Source organism: Scyliorhinus canicula, chromosome 15 (genome assembly GCF_902713615.1).
Source record: "Scyliorhinus canicula chromosome 15, sScyCan1.1, whole genome shotgun sequence".
NCBI classification, from domain to species: domain Eukaryota; kingdom Metazoa; phylum Chordata; class Chondrichthyes; order Carcharhiniformes; family Scyliorhinidae; genus Scyliorhinus; species Scyliorhinus canicula.
Genome location: NC_052160.1, coordinates 129,758,096 through 129,779,727, shown reverse-complemented (window position 1 = coordinate 129,779,727; position 21,632 = coordinate 129,758,096). Strand labels below are relative to the sequence as shown.

At 44.3% G+C, this 21,632-nt stretch overlaps 1 protein-coding gene across 3 annotated transcripts in view; it reads left to right on the top strand.

Moving 5' to 3' along the window:
• Window positions 1–21,632, top strand: part of capza1b (capping actin protein of muscle Z-line subunit alpha 1b) — a 74,635-nt gene that overhangs the window by 26,985 nt on the left and 26,018 nt on the right. For all 3 annotated transcript variants that reach the window (XM_038819555.1, XM_038819556.1, XM_038819557.1), the window contains exons 2-4: window positions 8,293–8,356; window positions 15,325–15,376; window positions 15,909–15,972. In XM_038819555.1, the coding sequence (XP_038675483.1) occupies window positions 8,293–8,356; window positions 15,325–15,376; window positions 15,909–15,972 (180 nt within the window). The remainder of the gene's footprint in view (window positions 1–8,292; window positions 8,357–15,324; window positions 15,377–15,908; window positions 15,973–21,632) is intronic.

The window sequence follows — 21,632 nt, the reverse complement described above, 5'->3', positions numbered from 1 at the left end:
TAACTGCTCCTCTAAAATGGCTGCGCATGTCACTCTGTTAGTACCAAACCACCACCAGCAGGTGGCCTACCACCGTGGGGATGGCAATAAATGCCCAAAACACCCACATTTTGAGAATGCATTTTTAAAAAAGAGTTGTACTTTACATTTTCCCAAAGTTCTTAGTCGCTGATTTGAAAGTGTACTGGTAGCTCAAAGAGTGAGCTAATCCACAGAATAGCCGAGTCGTGCGCTTGAAATTGGGTGATATGAATGCACATGGTTCATCTCTTGTACCGTCTCGATCTTGCTGCCTGGCAAGTTGAGTAAAACAATAGCACCAACGTTATAACACTTAGAAAATCAACATCCCCTCCAAGAATTCTATCCGATTTGAATAATCTGGCATTCTATGACAAAGGATTTGGCCATGTCTTGAAATGGCCATTGTGTTCTTGTGTTGATTATTTTGTAAATGATGATTACACAGAGCTTAAGGAAAAAGGGAAAATTTGGGTAGAGTACATGCAAGACCCATTACACCCATCTGTACACATCACGGTCTTATAAATAACAATGAGATAGCAACATGTCCGTGTTGGTATTGATTAAAAGAGGTATGTTTACACAAGCACATGCATCTACCTGGCTCCTCTCTCAAATGACTGTTCATCCAGCCAAACAGTGGACAGGGTCTCATGTCCAACATTTCATCCAATAAATGGCACCTCCAAGAGTGTAGGACTGAGGCGGCGCTATTTTGTGTACTAGATTGTGTACTTGAACACTTTTAAGTTCAAATCAATTTCAAAAAGAAATATGTTAGGGATTATCGGTTTAATGTTGAACTTTTCCACAAAAGTCATGTTTATGTACTCAGCTAAGCATGTGAATTTTCATGGGAAACATCTGTAGGAGATTTGGTTGTGATTAAGTGGCAAAGAAGACATTTCTCTTCCCCCCCCCCTTCACTTGGCGCTTTTCCAAAGTGGGTATCAACAGTTGAGCTGTGTACTGGATTCTCGAGTGCAATCCTGTGTCCGACTGTGCCCTACATACTGCACTGTTGAATGAACTTTCGCAACATTTCCTGTGTGTATTGTTCAAAATAAAAAGTCAAAATGAGATTAGTGACAAGGTTATCATTTGTTATCAGCATTGAATCATTGACCACGCTCGATATGCTCCACTGGGCGGGCCATGTCATCCGCATGCCTGACATAGGACTCTTGAAACAAGCACTCTACTTGGAACTTCAGCAAGCAAGCAAACCCCAGGAGGGCAGAGGAAATGTTTCAAGGACACCTTCAAAGCTTCCTTGGAAGAAGTGCAATATCTTCACAGACACCTGTTCGATTCCCAAAAGCTGCCAAAGTGAAGGCGAAGTATCCGGGAAGAAGCTGATCACCTAGAGTTTCTTCGCCGACAGCAAGCTGAAGCCAAGTGTCGACAGCGGAAGGAGCGTATGGCTATCTTGGCATCCAATCTGCCCATTCCTCCAACCACCGTCTGTCCCACTTGTGACAGAGACTGTAGGTCATGCCTTGGACTCCTCTGTTACCTGATAACTCATTTTAACTATGGATGCAAGTCATCCTTAGCTCCGAGGGACTGCCTAAGAAGAAGATTGAGTCAACTGCAGAGCCCCTGAGCACAAAACCAATTTTGTACCATTGAAGCACCCTGACACTGCACCTGAGTACAGTACTTGTCATTAGAAGTGCAGAAAGCTGTTTTGTCACCCCTCAATTAGTGCTTTCTCTGAATTTATGTTGGTTGAGGTTCGAATTTTAAATGACTGATATCTAGACCATCTGGATAGTGCGAAAATACTTGTAGTTTTTTGTTTATTCTGCGTGTTGATTATGTTGTTTTCCTGCTGGTTCCACCTCTGCTTCAGATTCCTCCGTGTGCATTTTGTGGATGGATGATGGGTTTGAATGGAACTCCGCTGTGACAACCTTCAATAATGGAATGGTGCGCTTTGGCTTTTATGTAAAGCTGACCACTTGGACAAAGTTATCTGTTTAAGTGTGAAATGAGCCCTGCAAGAGATTCAAGCTGAAAGTTTGAAAATGAGGGAGAATGTGTGAAAGGTTAATAACTATGATCCTGACAAAAACATACATTGTCCTAAGCTGCTTGCAGCTGAAGATCACAATGGCTCAATCTTTTGCTTCTGGGCCAACCCATGTTTATTGGTTTCTCCCAGTTCATTCACGTCAATATGTAGAAAGCCCCAGACAATAGCTGTTAGTTGACCCTCTGACTGCCAAATTGAATATGATCGGATGTTGACCAGTATAAATATTCAATTTCATTTGGCTTCAATTATTCTAATAAGTTATTACGTTAGGACTACAGGAGCGTTTTTGTTGAGGCTAGTGGTTTAAAAGCACATTAATTGGCTGACAGAAGCTTACCCTATAACTGGGGCCATTCCATGCATTCGGGGCCTTTTGCTTTCTACTCCATTGATGGGAAATGTACATTGTTTCTTTGGAAACTTATGTCTGTGCTCCACACAGATTTGACTACTGCCCCAGGCTGAGCTTTCTCTGTTTGTTCCCAGATTGCTTGATCAATGGAAAATCATTTTGTTCTGAGCTGGAGATAATGCAGCCTAATGGTCAGTACACATCGTATTGTGAGTGAGTTCATTGCCTAACTGCAGAATATTAAGTTTGCTGGAGGCCTTAACCATGGCTCAGCTGGTAGCACTCTTGAGGCCTTAAGCCAAAAGAGCATTGAAAATAGGAGCTGGAATTGGCCATTCAACCTTTCGAGCCTGCTCCACCATTCATTAAGATCATAAATGATCCAACTCCACCTTCCCATGCTATCCCTATATTCCTTGATTCCCTCAGTATCCAAAAATATATTGACTCCTGACTTGAATGTACTGAACAACTGAGCATCTCCAGCCCTCTGACAAGAGAACTTCTAAGTTTCAAACCCTTTGCAGAAATTTGTCTACACCTCTGGGCATTAGTCTGATCCCTAAGGTTATGAGTTCAAGCCCCACTCAAAAGACTTGACCACAAAATCTAGACTAAGATTGTCAGTGCGGTACTGAGGGCTGTTCAGATACAATGTGTACCTAAAGCCCATTTGTCCTATTGGGTCAATGTAAAATGTCCCATTATACTTTTGTTTGTGAGCACTCCAGAAAGACCCACTAAGATTTCAGTAAAGGGAACTGATGGTGACAACATGTACATGCTAAAATACATGCTGAAATATTCAGTGCTAAACTCCTCACTGGTGGGGCTGAAGTTTCTCAAGTCTTGACGAGGGCTCTGTAAGCCTGAAATGCCAACTTGTCCGTTATCTCCACAGATGCTGTCTGTCCTGTGTTCCCAGGGTCTGCAGTATTTTGTTTCTTGTTACTACATGGCACTTTCATAGATTTTCTCCAAGATTTGCTCATCACATGCATGGAGTCTGCAACAGCTACAAAAGTTGTAACATCTTAAATTTCTAGCAAGCAACTTTGTACAAATTATTGCCGTTTCAGAGCAAACTATTGTTGGATGGAAACTGCTCAAAAATTCCTCCATGACAGTGTCTCAGTTATTAATTGTTTTTGTGTTGAGCTGCTGTTGTCATACAAACCAGCAAGAACCCTGAATTTGATCCCTGCTCCGTACTAAATGTGTAGAACAGCCCCACTTGCCTGCAGTGGCCCTGGGATTGGGGAGGATGATGAGCAATTCACTAAAGATTTGCACTAATTTTTACCATTCAATATGCATGTTTGTCTAAACACCCGGTGTGACAAGGATTTGCTTTCACCGTACAGTCCTGAGTCTTACCTTTTACAGCAACCAAATAGTTTGTTGATACTCACTGCCTTGGCTCGTGTGTACAAATGGTTACCTCTACAGGGTACTAGAGGTTAACCAGTACCTGTAGAACTACCGCAGCATCAAGTCACTTTGACAATAAAATGCCTTCGATTTTCACAGTAACTTAATTGCCGTATTAATGTAAGCTTACTTGTGACACAAATATAGATTATTATAATATTTGCACCAGCAAGTATTTTCTGGTCATGACATTTTATGATGGGTTCTAATTAGTATGTCAATTATTTAAATTTACTTATGTTCAGTTAGTGGAAATTTTAACAGTTGGGATGAGATGGGGCAGCACGGTGGCGCAGTGGTTAGCACTGCTGGCTTATGGTGTGGAGGAACTAGGTTCTATCCCGGCCCTGGGTCACTGTCCATGTGGAGTTTGCACATTTGCCCCATATCTGTGTGGGTCTCACCCCCACAACCCAAAAAGATGTGTAGGATAGATGAATTGACCATGCCAAATTGCCTCTTAATTGGGAAAAATAAATAATTGGATACTCTAAATTCATTTTAAGTGTTATGCAGACGAATACAGCAACCAAGTTAGGATCAACACAGTTTGCCAGAAAATGGGTGGCACAGTGACTCACTGCTGCCTCACGGTGCCAAGGAACTGGGTTCGATCCTGGCCCTGGGTCACTGTCTGTGTGGAGTTTGCACATTCTCCCCGTGTCTGCATGGATCTCACCCCCACAATCCAAAGAGTGCAGGGTAGGTGGATTGGCCATGCTAAATTGCCCCTTAATTGAGTACTCTAAATTTTAAGAAAAGTTTGCCAGAAAATCTCTGTGCTGGTGGAGAGGGAGATATCGGCCAAGGCCAAGGGGCAGCACGGTAGCATGGTGGTTAGCATAAATGCTTCACAGCTCCAGGGTCGCAGGTTCGATTCCCGGCTGGGTCACTATCTGTGCGGAGTCTGCACGTCCTCTCCGTGTGTGCGTGGGTTTCCTCCGGGTGCTCCGGTTTCCTCCCACAGTTCAAAGATGTGCTGGTTAGGTGGATTGGCCATGCTAAATTGCCCGTAGTGTCCTAAAAAGTAAGGTTAAGGGGGGGGGGGGGGGGGGGGGGGGGGGGGGGGGGCGGGGTGGGGTGTGGGTTACGAGTATAGGATGGATACGTGGGTTTGAGTAGGGTGATCATTGCTCGGCACAACATCGAGGGCCGAAGGGCCTGTTCTGTGCTGTACTGTTCTATGTTCTATAAGGCAAGCAGCACCATTTGACCTCTCTCATTAAGTCATGCAGGCAGTTGAATCCTTGGATTAATGTTCATTGGAGAGACGGATTCTTAACCATGCAGACTTGGAGTGTCAGTCTAGAATAAATTATGCATTTGAGCCCCAGCGCAGGGTTTTTGGAGGAGACGTTAAACTCAATCCCTGTCTGCCCCCTCAGGTAGTCGTACAAGATCCATTGGCACTATTTCAAAGAGTGAGGGAGTGCCCCTGGTGCCTTGACCAATATTTATCCCTCAACCAACATCACAACAACAGATGTATGGTCATTACCACATCACGGTTTGTAGGACCTTGCTTGCACAGATTCGCTGTCAGATTTCCTACATTACTGTACAATAGTGACTAGACTACATTGACCGTAAAATATTTGGGTCATCCTGTGGCTGTTAAAGGCGCTATATAAAAACAAGTCTTATATCTCTTGAGACTACAGCTTTTAGCCTCTGGTGTGAGTGACAACACCTGAACCAAGCTGGCACTAAATCTTGATAATGCATTGTTTCCCTCTCCTGTCACCTGTGTTTTTTTTCCTCTTCTAATGGTGACAGCTCAGAAGCAGAAACCTCTGCTACTTTGAGTATGTGCCTTTCATCAGGCTGAAGGCAAAGAACTAGAACATACTTGTCTTCCCTTGCAAACACTGATCTGTGCCTTTGCAATGCATTCAGTTAAAGCAGCATTTCTCTTTTCTTTTTATAGAAGTGCTTGCCAGTTCGTTTTCTCTTTCCGCAGCACAGCTCATGAGATCAATCGTATTACCTCATGCCTTGGCTCAAATTAATTGACTCAATTTAACCCCGTTTGCTATGTATCACCGTGAATGCATTCTCAAATCGAGATGAGTGGAAATTACTTACAACAATCCAATTACTTACAAGATCCAGTTTGAAACTCTGCATTCTCTAATTGTACTTCCCCTAATGGAGTGTCACAGACCTTTTTTGCCATAGTTTTCAGATTGCTATCTGCAAGGTCATAAGAGTTTTGCCTGGTATGGGTAGTGTGTTGCATTCTGTATGTTTTTCTGTACTGGGTGGTTTGTGTTTGGAATTTGTTGCGATCGATTGAGGAGAAATGAGCTGGCTCATTTTTTTCAACTTCCTTGGTTGGTCAAACAAAGGTTCGTTTAAAATCTCTTCCCCCCCCCCCCCCCCCCCCCCCCCCCCCCCCCCCCCCCCCATGTGATGTTCTCTATTGGGTCGATCAGGATGTCTTGAGAACGTAGTGTTCACAAAAAACATCAAGCTGAGTTATTGATCAAAGCTGATTTATTTGCACTACTAAATTAAAGATTCTAACCAGTCAACAAGGAGTAAGTTATTAAATAAAACTACACGACATCTCTTACTACAGAACTCTGTACGATGCAACTAATCTATCTCACGCCTAAACACCTTCTCCCAGAATCCCAGGCGTTACATCGCCACATGATATTTATATGACTGCTCTTTATCTTCATCTGGTGGTGAGAAGTATTAACATTTTATTGTTAATCCTTTGTATTCCTTACAATACATATATTGTTACACCCTGTGGATGCCTTTTCCCCGTCTGAATGTTATTTATTTGTCAATAAGGACCAGCCAAGCCAGGTTTTCTCGAGTCCAATACAGAATAAGTTTACTAGTCACTAAAACCCACGGAAAAAAAATTAAAGATGGAACACACATTCACACAGATCAGAAAACAAAGTTGAGTCCAAATAAAAGTTTAAAAATAATATGCAAGTAAGTCCTATGTGTTGAAAGATGATGGTACATTGCAGCCGTTAGTCATTACAGTGGAACTCGAGCTGACTTTGGCAATTTCGCCGTCTGTTAGAGACACTTGTTGGCTTGTCCGCAGTGAGATAGGTGACCTGCTTGCCTCTACAAGAGTGTCTGTTCTTTTATTCCTGTTGTTGGCTTCTCCCTGGTAAAGCACTTGTCTCCAGTGCGAGAGAGCAAGTGAGAGATGGCCTGCTTGTCTCTGTAAGGTTTACTTAGAAGACTGGTGTTTCTTCTTGCTTCTGTCACCGCCAAACACGTATCTCAGAATCAGTTTTAAGATGATTTATCTCTGTATTTCTGGGAAGAGAGATAGGCATCTCTTGCATCCAAAATCTGTTTTGCTTTCAATTCAAACTTTTTGACATATTCTGAGATATAAATCAACAGAAGATTTTTTTGGGATGTCGAGCGGGGTGTAGCAGGCTGGGAGGATCGTTTCCATTGTCTTCACAAACACATGAGATAAAAGACAATTAAAAACATAATTAATGTTTACGGGATGTTGGCTTCGCTGGCTAGGCCAGCATTTGTTGCCCATCCCTAATTGCCCTTGAGAAGGTGGAGGTGAGTTCCTTCTTGAACCGCTGCAGTCCATGTGGTGCAGGTACAGCCATTGTGCTATTAGGGAATGAGTTCCAGGATTTTGACCCAGCGACAGTGAAGGAACAGCGATATATTTCCAAGTCAGGATGGTGAGTGACTTGGAGGGGAATTTCCAAGTGATGGTGTTCCCATGTATCTGGTGCCCTTGTCCTTCTGGACGGTAGCGGTCGTGAGTTTGGAAGGTGCTGCCTCAGGAGCCGTGGTGAGTTCCTGCAGTGTATCTTGTAGGTGCTTCATACTGATGCTACTGTGTGTCGGTCGTGAAGGGACTGAATGTTTGTTTTCAATGCTTTCCATTCAAGTGTCTCTGTTTGAAGTGGGCCTTGACACCACCCCAGGTACAAATTTCCATGTCTTCCCAGAAAGGTCTGACCATGTAATCCACATTGGAATTTTCCAGCAGGGACCCCTTTACAGCATCAGCCATCTTTTGATTAGTGTCTTTTCTTACATTCCTTAAAGAACACAAGTCTTTAAGCAATTCAGTATGTTCGTGCTGTGGATCACTTTTACTCTGACATTGTGTGTGGAGTTTGCACATTCTCCCCGTGTTTGCGTGGGTTTCGCCCCCACAACCCAAAGATGTGCAGGGTAGGTGGATTGGCCACACTAAATTGCCCCTTAATTGGAAAAAATGAATTGGGTACACTAAATTGAAAAAAAATAATTGTTCATTACGGTATTGCACCCTGAAACTTTTACCCAGCAGTAACTTGGTCATTGGGCTTTGAGGAAGGGTGCTGGTGCAGTCGGTCCTGAATTGATTTATGAACTGCCTGCCATCATGTTTATCATGAGGAAAGCACAGCATTGCTGAATATGTGAATTTCTGTTTTGATTTTAGGTGCACATAGCCACCAACTTCATCATGCATGCACCACCAGGAGAATTCAATGAAGTATTTAATGGTAAGTGAATGAAAGATGGTCTACCTCCGTCCGACCTGCTGATTGTGATCACAAGTGGGCAGCACAAGTGGATAGCACTGTGGCTTCACAGCGTTAGGGTCCCAGGTTCGATTCCTCGCTGGGTCATTGTCTGTGTGGAGTCTGCACATTCTCCCCGTGTCTGCGTGGGTTTCCTCCGGGTGCTCCGGTTTCCTCCGACAGTCCAAAGAGGTGCCGGTTAGGTTGATTGGCCATGCTAAATTGCCCTTAGTGTCCAAAAGGGTTATGAGGGGTTACGGGGATAACGTGAAAATGAGGGCTTAAGTGGGTCGGTGCAGACTGGATGGGCCGAATGGCCTCCTTCTGCATGTATGTTCTATATTCTATGGGACCATCTTATATGTTCACATGCCTGTCTGTTTGTTCTGGTGTGGCAATGCAGAGTATAATTGCTCTTCTAGCGTCCTAGTGTTTTTTGACTTCAAATGCTGTTTAGGTGTCCATCATGGAACCTGGAACTATTATGACCACCTACAGGTCCTGAGGTTAACCTGTGATTGCACTGTGATCTTCGGTCTTGCTCAGAGTGACAGTAAGACTCTGGGCTAGTATATTGATACATGAGAATTGTGAAAGTAATGGGACACAGTGATGTATCTGAATTAGATACTAAATGTTATGGGAAGGCACGGTAGTGCAGTGATGGGCAGGTGACACACAGCACTGCTGCCTCACGGCACTGAGGACCTGGGTTCGATCCTGGCCCCGGGTCACTGTCTGTGTGGAGTTTGCACATTCTCCCCATGTTCTGCGTCGGTGTCACCCCCACAACCCAAAGATGTGCAGGCTAGGAGGATTGGCCACACTAAATTGCCCCTTCATTGGGGAAAAAATAATTGGGTACACTAAATTTTTTCTTTTAATATATTAAATGTTATTAGGTTAATCAAGAACATTACTGAGTTACTGTTCCATTATGGACTAAGCACTAATAATATGTTAAAAATATGGTACAAAAGATATATAATACTCAAAACAGGGATATAATGTTCAAATATGCAATCACCCCAAAGTGTCCAATTTCTGTTGATTGTATATTCTCTTCTAGAGGGGAGTAGTCCGGCTTTTTCCACTATTGCAGTAATGAAGTTCTCTTAATGGTCTCTTTTACACCCTTTATTCTAAGGATGGACAAGATATCATACTAATGGTGTCTTATGGCTCGTTTGATATTGTCTTGGGCCCAAATGTCGAATTACGTGCTGAGTTTGTTTAAGAAAGCCTGTCCTGGCAGTGTCATCCTTCTTAGATCTACTTCAAAAAGGTTGGCAGATAAAGATGTGTGCAGAAGAGGTCAACACACTGTTGAGTTCTGTATATCTTCAGAATTTTTCATGGTCTGGTTTTGCTAGTTTGTCATCCCTACAGTGCAGAAGGAGGCCATTTGGCCCATCGGGTTTGCACCGGCCCTTGGAAAGAGCATCCTACTTAAGCCCACGCCTCCACCCTGTCCCCGTTATCCGGTAACTCTACCTAACCTTTTGGACACTTAAGGGGCAATTGATCATGGCCAATCCACCTCACCTGCCCATCTTTGGATTGTGGGAGGAAACCGGAGCACCCGGAATTGAACCCGGGTCCTTGGAGCTATGATGAAGTAGTGCTAATTACTTAGCGAGAGATCTCTGAAGCCCCGACGTGACCCTCAAATCCCCAATGCACTATGGGAGGGTCTTCGCCCCTGGTGACAATGCCAGGGTGCCCAGGTGGCACCAGCTGTACCAGGGTACCCCCTGCCCAAAAGGCATGCACCTAGGGACCTCCAATCCCTTGGGAGACCCCCACGAATGCCGTTCCATCTGTTACCGTTTGTGGAGTTCAGAACTGAACAGTGCTCACCTGAGGTCTCTGAAGCCTCTATCTAAAATTTAAAAACTTAAGCCTGACCTTTTAGGAAATTCAGAAACATTTTTAATTACAAAGAGTAGCTCAGCAATTTTAATTTTAATAGACACAATCAAATATTTCTATCATTTGCCGTGTTTTTAGCTTTTTAAGGCACGCTGCCCCATGCAAAGTTAGCTTTTGCCGCATGTTCACTGCTACCAGACAACTCCATAAGCATCTCTTCCCTGTTGACTCATTCCTCACCACCAGGAGGGAGATCATGGATCTCTTTGTTGTCAAGATTGAGACCACCTGAGCTAGCCCTGAACTCCTATATTTTGATAATCTCTATCCTACCTTATTTCATGTCCTCTGCTATTTCAGCTTGCTTATGAGACCTACCCCCTGCTCCCTTGACGCTATTCGCACTAAACTACTGATCACTTAGCTATTTTTCCTGGCCCCCACGCTAGCTGATATTGTCAATTGTTCCCTCCTATCAGATACCGTTCCCCTCACTCTCTCTGTCAACATGACACCATTTATCAAAAACTACACTTGACTCGACTATCCTTGTGCACTATGCTCCATTTATAGTCATAAGAGTAGAACCATAGAATCCCTACTGTGCACAAGGAAGCTATTCAGCACATGAAGTCTGCACTGACCCTCTGAAAGAGCACCCTACCTAGTCCACTCCCCTGCCTTATCCCCGAAACCCCTCCTAATCTTTGGACTGTGGGAGGAAACCAGAGCACACGGAGAAAACCTATGCAGACACCAGGAGAACATGCAAACTCCATACAGTCACTCAAGGCCAGAATTGAACCTGGCTCCCTGGCGTTGTGAAGCAGTAGTGCTAACCATTTTGCCACCGTTCCACTATGGATTTTCTCTCAAGCTCTTGAATCACAGCATAATACAGTGCAGAAGAGGCCCTTCGTTCCATCGATTATGCAACGAGGCATGAAAAACACCTGACAAAAAACACCTAATCCCATTTGCCAGCACTTGGTCCATAGCCTTGAATGTTATGACCACTGCGCCACCGTGCTGCCCAGTTCCAGATACTTTGTTAAACGATGTGAGGCAACCTGCCTCTCCCACTTTCCCAGGCAATGCATTCCAGACTGTTACCACCCTCTGGATAAAGAAGTTTTTCCTAAAATCCCCCCTAAACCTCCTGTCCCTCAAGTTGAACTTGTGCCCCCTCTTAACTGACCCTTCAACTAAAGGGAACAGCTGCTCCAATGTGTTGTCTCCCAAATCTGTGCCCAACGTTTTTGCAAATATTTGTCTGAAACTCTGCTCAGGATTCCGCCACTGCAACAGCATTGAAATGTTTTCATGAAAGTTATAAATGTGATTGTGGCTGTGATCCACATCCTTTTCTGCTTGATGGCAGCTTTTGGCACAACAGGCCGCACCATCTTCCTCCAAAGCCTTTTCTCCATTGTCAAGCTGAGTGCTGCTGCCATTGCCTGGTTCCTCTCTTTGATCTCTGGCCTGAGCCAGAGTCTTCTGCAATGGTTTTTTTTCCCCGTACCAACAGGTGTCCCCCAAGGGTCTATTCTTGAATCTTCCCTGTTTCTCATCTGCAGGCTGTTCATCAGTGGCATAGGCAAGAGACATTGTCAACTTTTATATGAGCTGGTGACACCAGGTTCTGCCTTGTCATCATTTATCTTGACCCCCCTCCATCGTCTCGGTTGTCAGACTTCTTCTCCAGCATTCAGTTCTTGATGAGCTGCAATTTCCCCCCAAAAAATTGTGATGGCTGAAACTATTATTTCAGGCCCCAACCAGAAACTCTGTTCCCTCGCCATTGAATCTATTCCCTTACCATTGATTCACGATAACCAACTTGAATATCGCGACTGACCCCATGTTTCCATCATGAAAATCATCTGCAGAGCGGCATGGTGGCGCAGTGGTTAGCACTGCTGCATCACTACGTCGAGGCCCCGGGTTCGATCCCAGCTCTGGGTCACTGCCCGTGTGGAGGGTGCACCTTCTCACCGTGTCTGCGTTCACCGTGTCTGCGTGGGGATCACCCCCACAACCCAAAGATGTGCAGGCTAGGTAGGTTGGTCACGCTAAATTGTCCCTTAATTGGAAAAAAACAAAGAATTGGGTACTCTAAATTTATTTTTAAAATTTTTAAACTTGACAGCTAACGAATTATAATTTTAGTTAAGCTTGAACGGTCATCTGCACAATTTTAGGGAAGGGAAAGGGACAGGTATAAACCGCAGGGCAAGAGGTATTGCTGGGGGGAGAGCAATTACGATGCGATGAGGCAAGACTTAGGATGCATCGCCTGGAGAGGAAAACTGCAGGGGATGGACACAATGGAAATGTGGAGCATGTTCAAGGAACAGCTACTGCGTGTTCTTGATAAGTATGTACCTGTTAGGCAGGGAGGAAGTGGTCGAGTGAGGGAACCATGGGTTACTAAAGCAGTTGAAACACTTGTCAAGAGGAAGAAGGAGGCTTATGTGTAGATGAGACGTGATGGTTCAGTTGGGTCGCTTGAGAGTTACAAGTTAGCTAGGAAGGCTCTAAAGAGAGAGCTAAGAAGAGCCAAGCGAGGACATGAGAAGTCTTTGGCAGGTAGGATCAAGGATAACCCTAAAGCTTTCGATAGGTATGTCAGGAATAAAAGAATGACTAAGGTAAGAGTAGGGCCAGTCAAGGACAGTTGTGGGAAGTTGTGCGTAGAGTCCAAGGAGATAGGAGAGGTGCTAAATGAGTATTTTTCGTCAGTATTCACACAGGAAAAAGGCAAAGTTGTCGAGGAGAATACTGAGATACAGGCTGCTAGACTAGAAGGGCTTGAGGTTCATAACGAGGAGGTGTTAGCGATTCTGGAAAGTGTGAAAATAGATAAGTCCCCTGGGCCGGATGGGATTTATCCTAGGATTCTCTGGGAAGCTAGGGAGGAGATTGCTGAGCCTTTGGCTTTGATCTTTAAGTCATCTTTGTCTCCAGGAATAGTGCCAGAGGACTGTCCCCTTGTACAAGAAGGGGAGTAGAGATAACCCCGGTAACTATAGACCAGTGAGCCTTACTTCTGTTGTGGGAAAAGTCTTGGAAAGGTTTATAAGAGATAGGATGTATAATCATCTGGAAAGGAATAATTTGATTAGAGATAGTCAACATGGTTTTGTGAAGGGTAGGTCGTGCCTCACAAACCTCATTGAGTTCTTCGAGAAGGTGACCAAACAGGTGGATGAGGGTAAAGCAGTTGATGTGGTGTATATGGATTTCAGTAAAGCGTTTGATAAGGTTCCCCACGGTAGGCTATTGCAGAAAATACAGAGGCATACAGGGTGATTTAGCGGTTTGGTTCAGAAATTGGCTAGCTGATAGAAGACCAAGAGTGGTGGTTGATGGAAAATGCTCTGACTGGTGTCCAGTTACTAGTGATGTGCCACAAGGATCTGTTTTGGGGCTGTTGCTGTTTGTCATTTTTATAAATGACCTGGAGGAGGGCGTAGAAGGATGGGTGAGTATATTTGCAGATGACACTAAAGTCGGTGGAGTTGTGGACAGTGCAGAAGGATGTTACAAGTTACAGAGGGACATAGATAAGCTGCAGAGCTGGGCTGACAGGTGGCACATGGAGTTTAATGCAGAAAAGTGTGAGGTGATTCATTTTGGAAGGAATAACAGGAAGGCAGAGTACTGGGCTAATGGTAAGATTCTTGGTAGTGTGGACGAGCAGAGAGATCTTGGTGTCCATGTCCATAGATCCCAGAAAGTTGCCACCCAGGTTGAGAGGGTTGTTAAGAAGGCGTACAGTGTGTTAACTTTTATTGGTAGAGGAATTGAGTTTCGGAGCCATGAGGTCATGTTGCAGTTGTACAAAACTCTGGTGCGGCCGCATTTGGAGTATTGTGTGCAGTTCTGGTCGCCACATTATAGGAAGGATGTGGAAGCATTGGAAAGGATACAGAGGAGATTTACAAGAATGTTGCCTGGTATGGAGGGAAGATCATATGAGGAAAGGCTGAAGGACTTGAGGCTGTTTTCGTTAGAGAGAAGAAGGTTAAGAGGGGACTTAATTGAGGCATACAAGATGATCAGGATTAGATAGGGTGGACATCGAGAGCCTTTTTCCTCGAATGGTGATGTCCAGCACGAGGGGACATAGCTTTAAATTGAGGGGAGATAGATATAGGACAGATGTCAGAGGTAGGTTCTTTACTCAGACAATAGTACGGGCGTGGAATGCCCTGCCTGCAACAGTAGTGGACTCGCCAACACTAAATGCGTTCAAATGGTCATTGGATAGGCATATGGACGATAAGGGAATAGTGTAGAGGGACTTTAGAAGGGTTTCACAGGACGGTGCAACATCGTGGGTCGGAGGGCCTGTACTGCGCTGTAATGTTCTATGTTCTTTATTGTGATTAGCATTTTTTGTGTTTTGTGTATTATTTTGGACAGAAATGACTTAGGAGTAAAATGCATACAATTTTCTTAGTAAACTGTGAACTTCTTTTGTAATCTGAAATTGAGAGTTACTAGTAACCATTGAGAGATTGTGCCAGAATAGTTGATTGATTAATTTTAATTTGGCAGAGTTCTTTTCTAGTGATCATGCCAAGAGTCTTCATGCAACAACCTTTCTGTGCATTTGACGATGCTTAAATGGCCGATCCCCTATTCAGATAGTGTGCTGTTTGAGTGGCAAGTATTTAGCAATAATAGAAAGCATTGGATATGTTCCAATATCTCCTGCAGTTTTCAAGCAAGTTGCTATGGACCCAGGAGGTCTAAGATGTTGTCATCAGAATCTGCTCCTGTGGCACATTCTCCCCGTGTCTGCGTGGGTCTCAACTCCACAACAGAAGGTGTGCAGGGTAGGTAGATTAGCCACACTAAATTGCCCCTTAAAATTAAAATTTTTTAAAAATATAATCTGTTAATTTTGGGACTAAAATCTAATAATTTAAATTAAACATCTTTGAATTAACAGAGATTAACTTCCATGTGATCTTTTAAAGTAAATTAATCTTGATTGTTGAAATTAATTCAAACCTGTAATTAGAGAAAATAATCAGCTGCTCTGATTTTTAAATGTTCTTAATTTCCAGATGTGCGTGTACTAATGAATAATGACAGTCTTCTCAAGGAAGCAACGGTTCAGTAAGTTTCCTTTAAAGTTCAAAATATTTTTCTATGTTTTCAAGGAAGTATGTGTCAGAGTGTGAGGTAATATTAGTTGTTCTGTCATTCATGGTTCTGAACATCGAACATCTCTTGCAAAGGAATTGGTGCGACCCATTTAGCCCCTCGAGCCTGATCTGCAATTCACTGAGATCATGGCTGATCTGTGACCTAACACCTTATTACCCTAGTCTTTAACACCATTGGGTAATAAAATTCTACTAATCTCATATTTAAAATTAGCAATGGACACTTCTCTACATTTAGAGGATTAGGAAAATATACATACAATGGGAGTTTCTGGAGCAAATCATTTACTTACTGTGAATACTGTAGACTGTCATCTGCAAATATAATGACTGTGATCAGAGAAAGTTGATAGAATTCTGCCTCGCAGTAATAGGCCATCACACACTAGTTTTAATGGCAATCAATTCCAAAAGATGGATGAGAAAAAGCAGAGTTGCAGCAGTTAATGTGGGTACACTGACGAACCTTCTTCTTCTCGCAGTGCATTTGCGCAGTACAATATGGACCAATTCACTCCTGCGAAGATAGAGGGCCAAGCAGATCAGGTAAAGAGGAAACTTGGGAATTCTTGTGTGGATGATGGTGCGGCAAAAGTATAAAAATGCTGCAGTTGTGCATCGGCAGCCAGTTTGTGTAACAGAGTATTACTGGTGTTGATGAATCTGTAACCCATGGTTACAGTTAGCAGTTAGATGGTTAGCAGTTTCAAATTCCTCGGGGTGCACATCTCCAAAAATCTGTCCTGGCCCACCCATGTCGACGCTACCACCAAGAAAGCACAACAGCGCCTATACTTCTATGCTGCCCAACAGCGGGCAGCATAATCAAAGACCCCTCCCACCCGGCTTACTCACTGTTCAAACTTCTTCCATCGGGCAGGAGATACAGAAGTCTGAGAACACGCATGAACAGACTCAAAAACAGCTTCTTCCCCGCTGTTACCAGACTCCTAAATGACCCTCTTATGGACTGACCTCATTAACACTACACCCTGTATGCTTCATCCGATGCCGGTGTTTATGTTGTTACATTGTATACTTGTGTTGCCCTATTATGTATTTTCTTTTATACCCTTTTCTTCCCATGTACTTAATGAACTGTTGAGCTGCTCGCAGAAAAATACTTTTCACCGTACCTCGGTACACGTGACAATAAATAAATCCAATCCAATCCAACACCATCAAAAGAGGCTAGGTAAAATATGGAGACAGTGCACCCCATTTAACAGGTGCAGTGTGAGTGCAGGTGCTATGGTCAAGAGGATGGCAGCAATGCATTCTTATATTCATCTTCCTACTGGCACCTGGTATCCGCCTAACAAACCCTCTGAAGTGTGCTTTGCAGTTGTTTGACTACAAATCACTGCTTCCTATTACTTGGAAAGGCAGCCCCAAGATGATGCTACTAACAATGGGAACTTGGAACTAGCTCCACGCAGAATGACCGATTTGGTAATCCAATACCTGAGGTCCACCGTGCACTGGTGCAGTATTCCATTGATCCAGCGGGCCTGGATCATGAATAGAATCCTGGAGGGGTTAATGTGTCATCAGTCCTGGGATTTATCCACTTGTCTGCAGGTAGCTGTTCCAAGCCAGTCCTCCTATGTATAGTATTAGAGATAGAGATAGAGAAATACAGCACAGAACAGGCCCTTCGGCCCACGATGTTGCGCCGAACTTTTGTCCTAGGTTAATCATAGAATTTTGGACAATTTGTCATGGCCAATCCACCCAACCTGCACATTTTTGGACTGTGGGAGGAAACCGGAGTACCCGGAGGAAACCCACGCAGTCACGGGGAGGATGTGCAGACTCCACACAGACAGTGACCCAAGTCGAAATCGAACTTGGGACCCTGGAGCTGTGAAGCAATTGTGCTATCCACAATGCTACCGTGCTGCCCTTAAGAAGTTAACCTACACTCCCTTATTCTACCCTAATCCAAGTACCTATCCAATAGCCGCTTGAAGGTCCATAAATCTTCCGACTCAACTACTACCACAGGCAGTGCATTCCATGCCCCCACTACTCTCTGGGTAAAGAACCTACCTCTGACATCCCCTCTATATCTTCCACCATTTATCTTAAATTTATGTCCCCTTGTAATGGTGTGTTCCACCCGGGGAAAAAGTCTCTGACTGTCTACTCTATCTATTCCCCTGATCATCTTATAAACCTCTATCAAGTCGCCCCTCATCCTTCTCCGTTCTAATGAGAAAAGGCCTAGCACCCTCAATCTTTCCTCGTATGACCTACTCTCCATTCCAGGCAACATCCTGGTAAATCTCCTTTGCACCTTTTCCAAAGCTTCCACATCCTTCCTAAAATGAGGTGACCAGAACTGCACACAGTACTCCAAATGTGGCCTGACCAAGGTTTTGTACAGCTGCATCATCACCTCACGGCTCTTAAATTCAATCCCTCTGCTAATGAACGCTAGCACACCATAGGCCTTCTTCACAGCTCTATCCACTTGAGTGGCAACTTTCAAAGAACAATGAACATAGACCCCAAGATCTCTCTGCTCCTCCACATTGCCAAGAACCCTACCATTAACCCTGTATTCCGCATTCAGATTTGTCCTTCCAAAATGGACAACCTCACACTTGTCAGGGTTAAACTCCATCTGCCACTTCTCAGCCCAGCTCTGCATTCTATCTATGTCTCTTTGAAGCCGACAACAGCCCTCCTCACTATCCACAACTCCACCAATCTTTGTATCATCTGCAAATTTACTGACCCACCCTTCAACTCCCTCATCCAAGTCGTTAATGAAAATCACAAACAGCAGAGGACCCAGAACTGATCCCTGCGGTACGCCACTGATAACTGGGCTCCAGGCTGAATGTTTGCCATCCACCACAACTCTCTGTCTTCTATCGGTTAGCCAGTTTGTTATCCAACTGGCCAAATTTCCCACTATCCCATGCCTCCTTACTTTCTGCATAAGCCTACCATGGGGAACCTTATCAAATGCCTTACTAAAATCCATGTACACTACATCCACTGCTTTACCTTCATCCACATGCTTGGTCACCTCCTCAAAGAATTCAATAAGACTTGTAAGGCAAGACCTACCCCTCACAAATCCGTGCTGACTATCCCTAATCAAGCAATGCCTTTCCAGATGCTCAGAAATCCTATCCCTCAGTACCCTTTCCATTACTTTGCCTACCACCGAAGTAAGACTAACTGGCCTGTAATTCCCAGGGTTATCCCTATTCCCTTTTTTGAACAGGGGCACGACATTCGCCACTCTCCAATCCTCTGGTACCACCCCTGTTGACAGCGAGGACGAAAAGATCATTGCCAACGGCTCTGCAATTTCATTTCTTGCTTCCCATAGAATCCTTGGCTATATCCCGTCAGGCCCGGGGGACTTGTCTATCCTCAAGTTTTTCAAAACGCGCAACACATCTTCCTTCCTGACAAGTGTCTCCTCAAGCTTATCAGTCTGCTTCACGCTGTCCTCTCCAACAATATGGCCCCTCTCATTTGTAAATACTGAAGAAAAATACTTGTTCAAGACCTCTCCTATCTCTTCAGACTCAATACACAATCTCCCGCTACTGTCCTTAATCGGACCTACTCTCACTCTAGTCAATCTCATATTTCTCACGTATGTGTAAAAGGCCTTGGGGTTTTCCTTGATCCTACCCGCCAAAGATTTTTCATGCCCTCTCTTAGCTCTCCTAATCCCTTTCTTCAGTTCCCTCCTGGCTATCTTGTATCCCTCCAGCGCACTGTCTGAACCTTGTTTCTTCAGCCTTACATAAGTCTCCTTCTTCCTCTTAACAAGACATTCAACCTCTCTTGTCAACCATGGTTCCCTCACTCGACCATCTCTTCCCTGCCTGACAGGGACATACATATCAAAGACACGCAGTACCTGATCCTTGAACAAGTTCCACATTTCACTTGTGTCCTTCCCTGACAGCCTATGTTCCCAACTTCTGCACTTCAATTCTTGTCTGACAGCATTGTATTTACCCTTCCCCCAATTATAAACCTTGCCCTGTTGCTCGCACCTATCCCTCTCCATTACTAAAGTGAAAGTCACAGAATTGTGGTCACTACCTCCAAAATGCTCCCCCACTAACAAATCTATCACCTGCCCTGGTTCATTACCAAGTACTAAATCCAATATGGCCTCCCCTCTGGTCGGACAATCTACATACTGTGTTAGAAAAGCTTCCTGGACACACTGCACAAACACTACCCCATCCAAACTATTTGATCTAAAGAGTTTCCACTCAATGTTTGGGAAGTTGAAGTCGCCCATGACTACTACCCTGTGACTTCTGCACCTTTCCAGAATCTGTTTCCCAATCTGTTCCTCCACATCTCTGCTGCTATTGGGGGGCCTATAGAACACTCCCAACAAGGTGACTGCTCCTTTCCTATTTCTAACTTCAACCCATATTACCTCAGTAGGCAGATCCCCCTCGAACTGCCTTTCTGCAGCTGTTATACTATCTCTAATTAACAATGCCACCCCCCCCCCACCTCTTTTACCACCCTCCCTAATCTTGTTGACACATCTATAACCAGGGACCTCCAACAACCATTTCTGGCGCTCTTCTATCCAAGTTTCCGTGATGGCCACCACATCGTAGTCCCAAGTACCGATCCATGCCTTAAGTTCACCCACCTTATTCCTGATGCTTCTTGCATTAAAGTATACACACTTCAACCCATCTCCTTGCCTGCAAGTACTCTCCTTTGTCATTGTTACCTTCCCCACTGCATCACTACGTGCTTTGGCGTCCTGACTATCGTCTACCTTAGTTGCTGGACTACAGATCCGGTTCCCATTCCCCTGCCAAATTAGTTTAAACCCTCCCGAAGAGTACTAGAAAACCTCCTCCCCCAGGATATTGGTGCCCCTCTGGTTCAGATGCAACCCGTCCTGCTTGTACAGGTCCCACCTTCCCCAGAATGCGCTCCAATTATCCAAATACCTGAAGCCCTCCCTCCTACACCATTCCTGCAGCCACGTGTTCAACTGCACTCTCTCCCTATTCCTAGCCTCGCTATCACGTGGCACCGGCAACAAACCAGAGATGACAACTCTGTCTGTCCTGGCCCTTAACTTCCAGCCTAACTCCCTAAACTTGTTTATTACCTCCACACCCTTTTTCCTACCTACATCGTTGGTACCAATGTGCACCACGACTTCTGGCTGCTCACCCTCCCCCTTCAGGATCCTGAAGACACGATCAGAGACATCCCTGGCCCTGGCACCCGGGAGGCAACATACCTTTCGGGAGTCTCGCTCGCGACCACAGAATCTCCTATCTATTCCCCTAACCATTGAATCTCCTATTACTATTGCTTTTCTAGACAAGTAGCCCTGGTAACATATGTAATTCTTGCTGCTTAAACTTTATAAGTACACCTGAGCCTGGATGTTTGGTAAGTGGAACATGTCCCTTCAGGGAGTATGTTTCCACTCCATAATGGGTGAGCAGAAATCATAGGAGCGGGTATATATTTTCAGTGGCATGATTTTGATGACCTTTACACGTGGTGATGGGTTTCCATGTGTGTCATGTACCTAGCCTGCTTTTTTTTAAAATCAACTAAAGCAAATGTTAGCCAATTCTTGTACTTCTATTCCCAATATTCCATAGTAATTTTCATAAAGAATTTGTGTAAAAGAAACCTGGTTTTAAACTTAAATATTGAAATTTAACTTCTGGATGTTTTTGGTAGCAATATAAAATTGTATGTGTGCGCACACATTGTTTGAGTGTTTCCTTTTGAATAGCAAATGGGGCGGCCAACAGGTTACCTTTTCACTACTCATTCATCCACTTACACCTACCACAATATCTTCTGATTCCCCTTTCAACTACCTGCTCAATCCCTGTGGTCTTATCTCCCCTTCCTCCGACAGGGGCTGGTTTATCTCACTGGGCTAAATCGCTGGCTTTTAAAGCAGGCCAGCAGCACGGTTCGATTCCCGTACCAGCCTCCCCGGACAGGTACCGGAGTGTGGCGACTAGGGGCTTTTCACAGTAACTTCATTGGAGCCTACTCGTGACAATAAGCGATTTTCATTTGTCATCACTCAGCTCATTTATAACAACCATTCCCACTGTCTACAATGTCTCCACGGGAAGGGTGTACTTCCAGCAACTAAATTTACATGGGCTATTTCTTTTCTCTTTTTTTTAATAAACAATTTTAATGAGGTATTT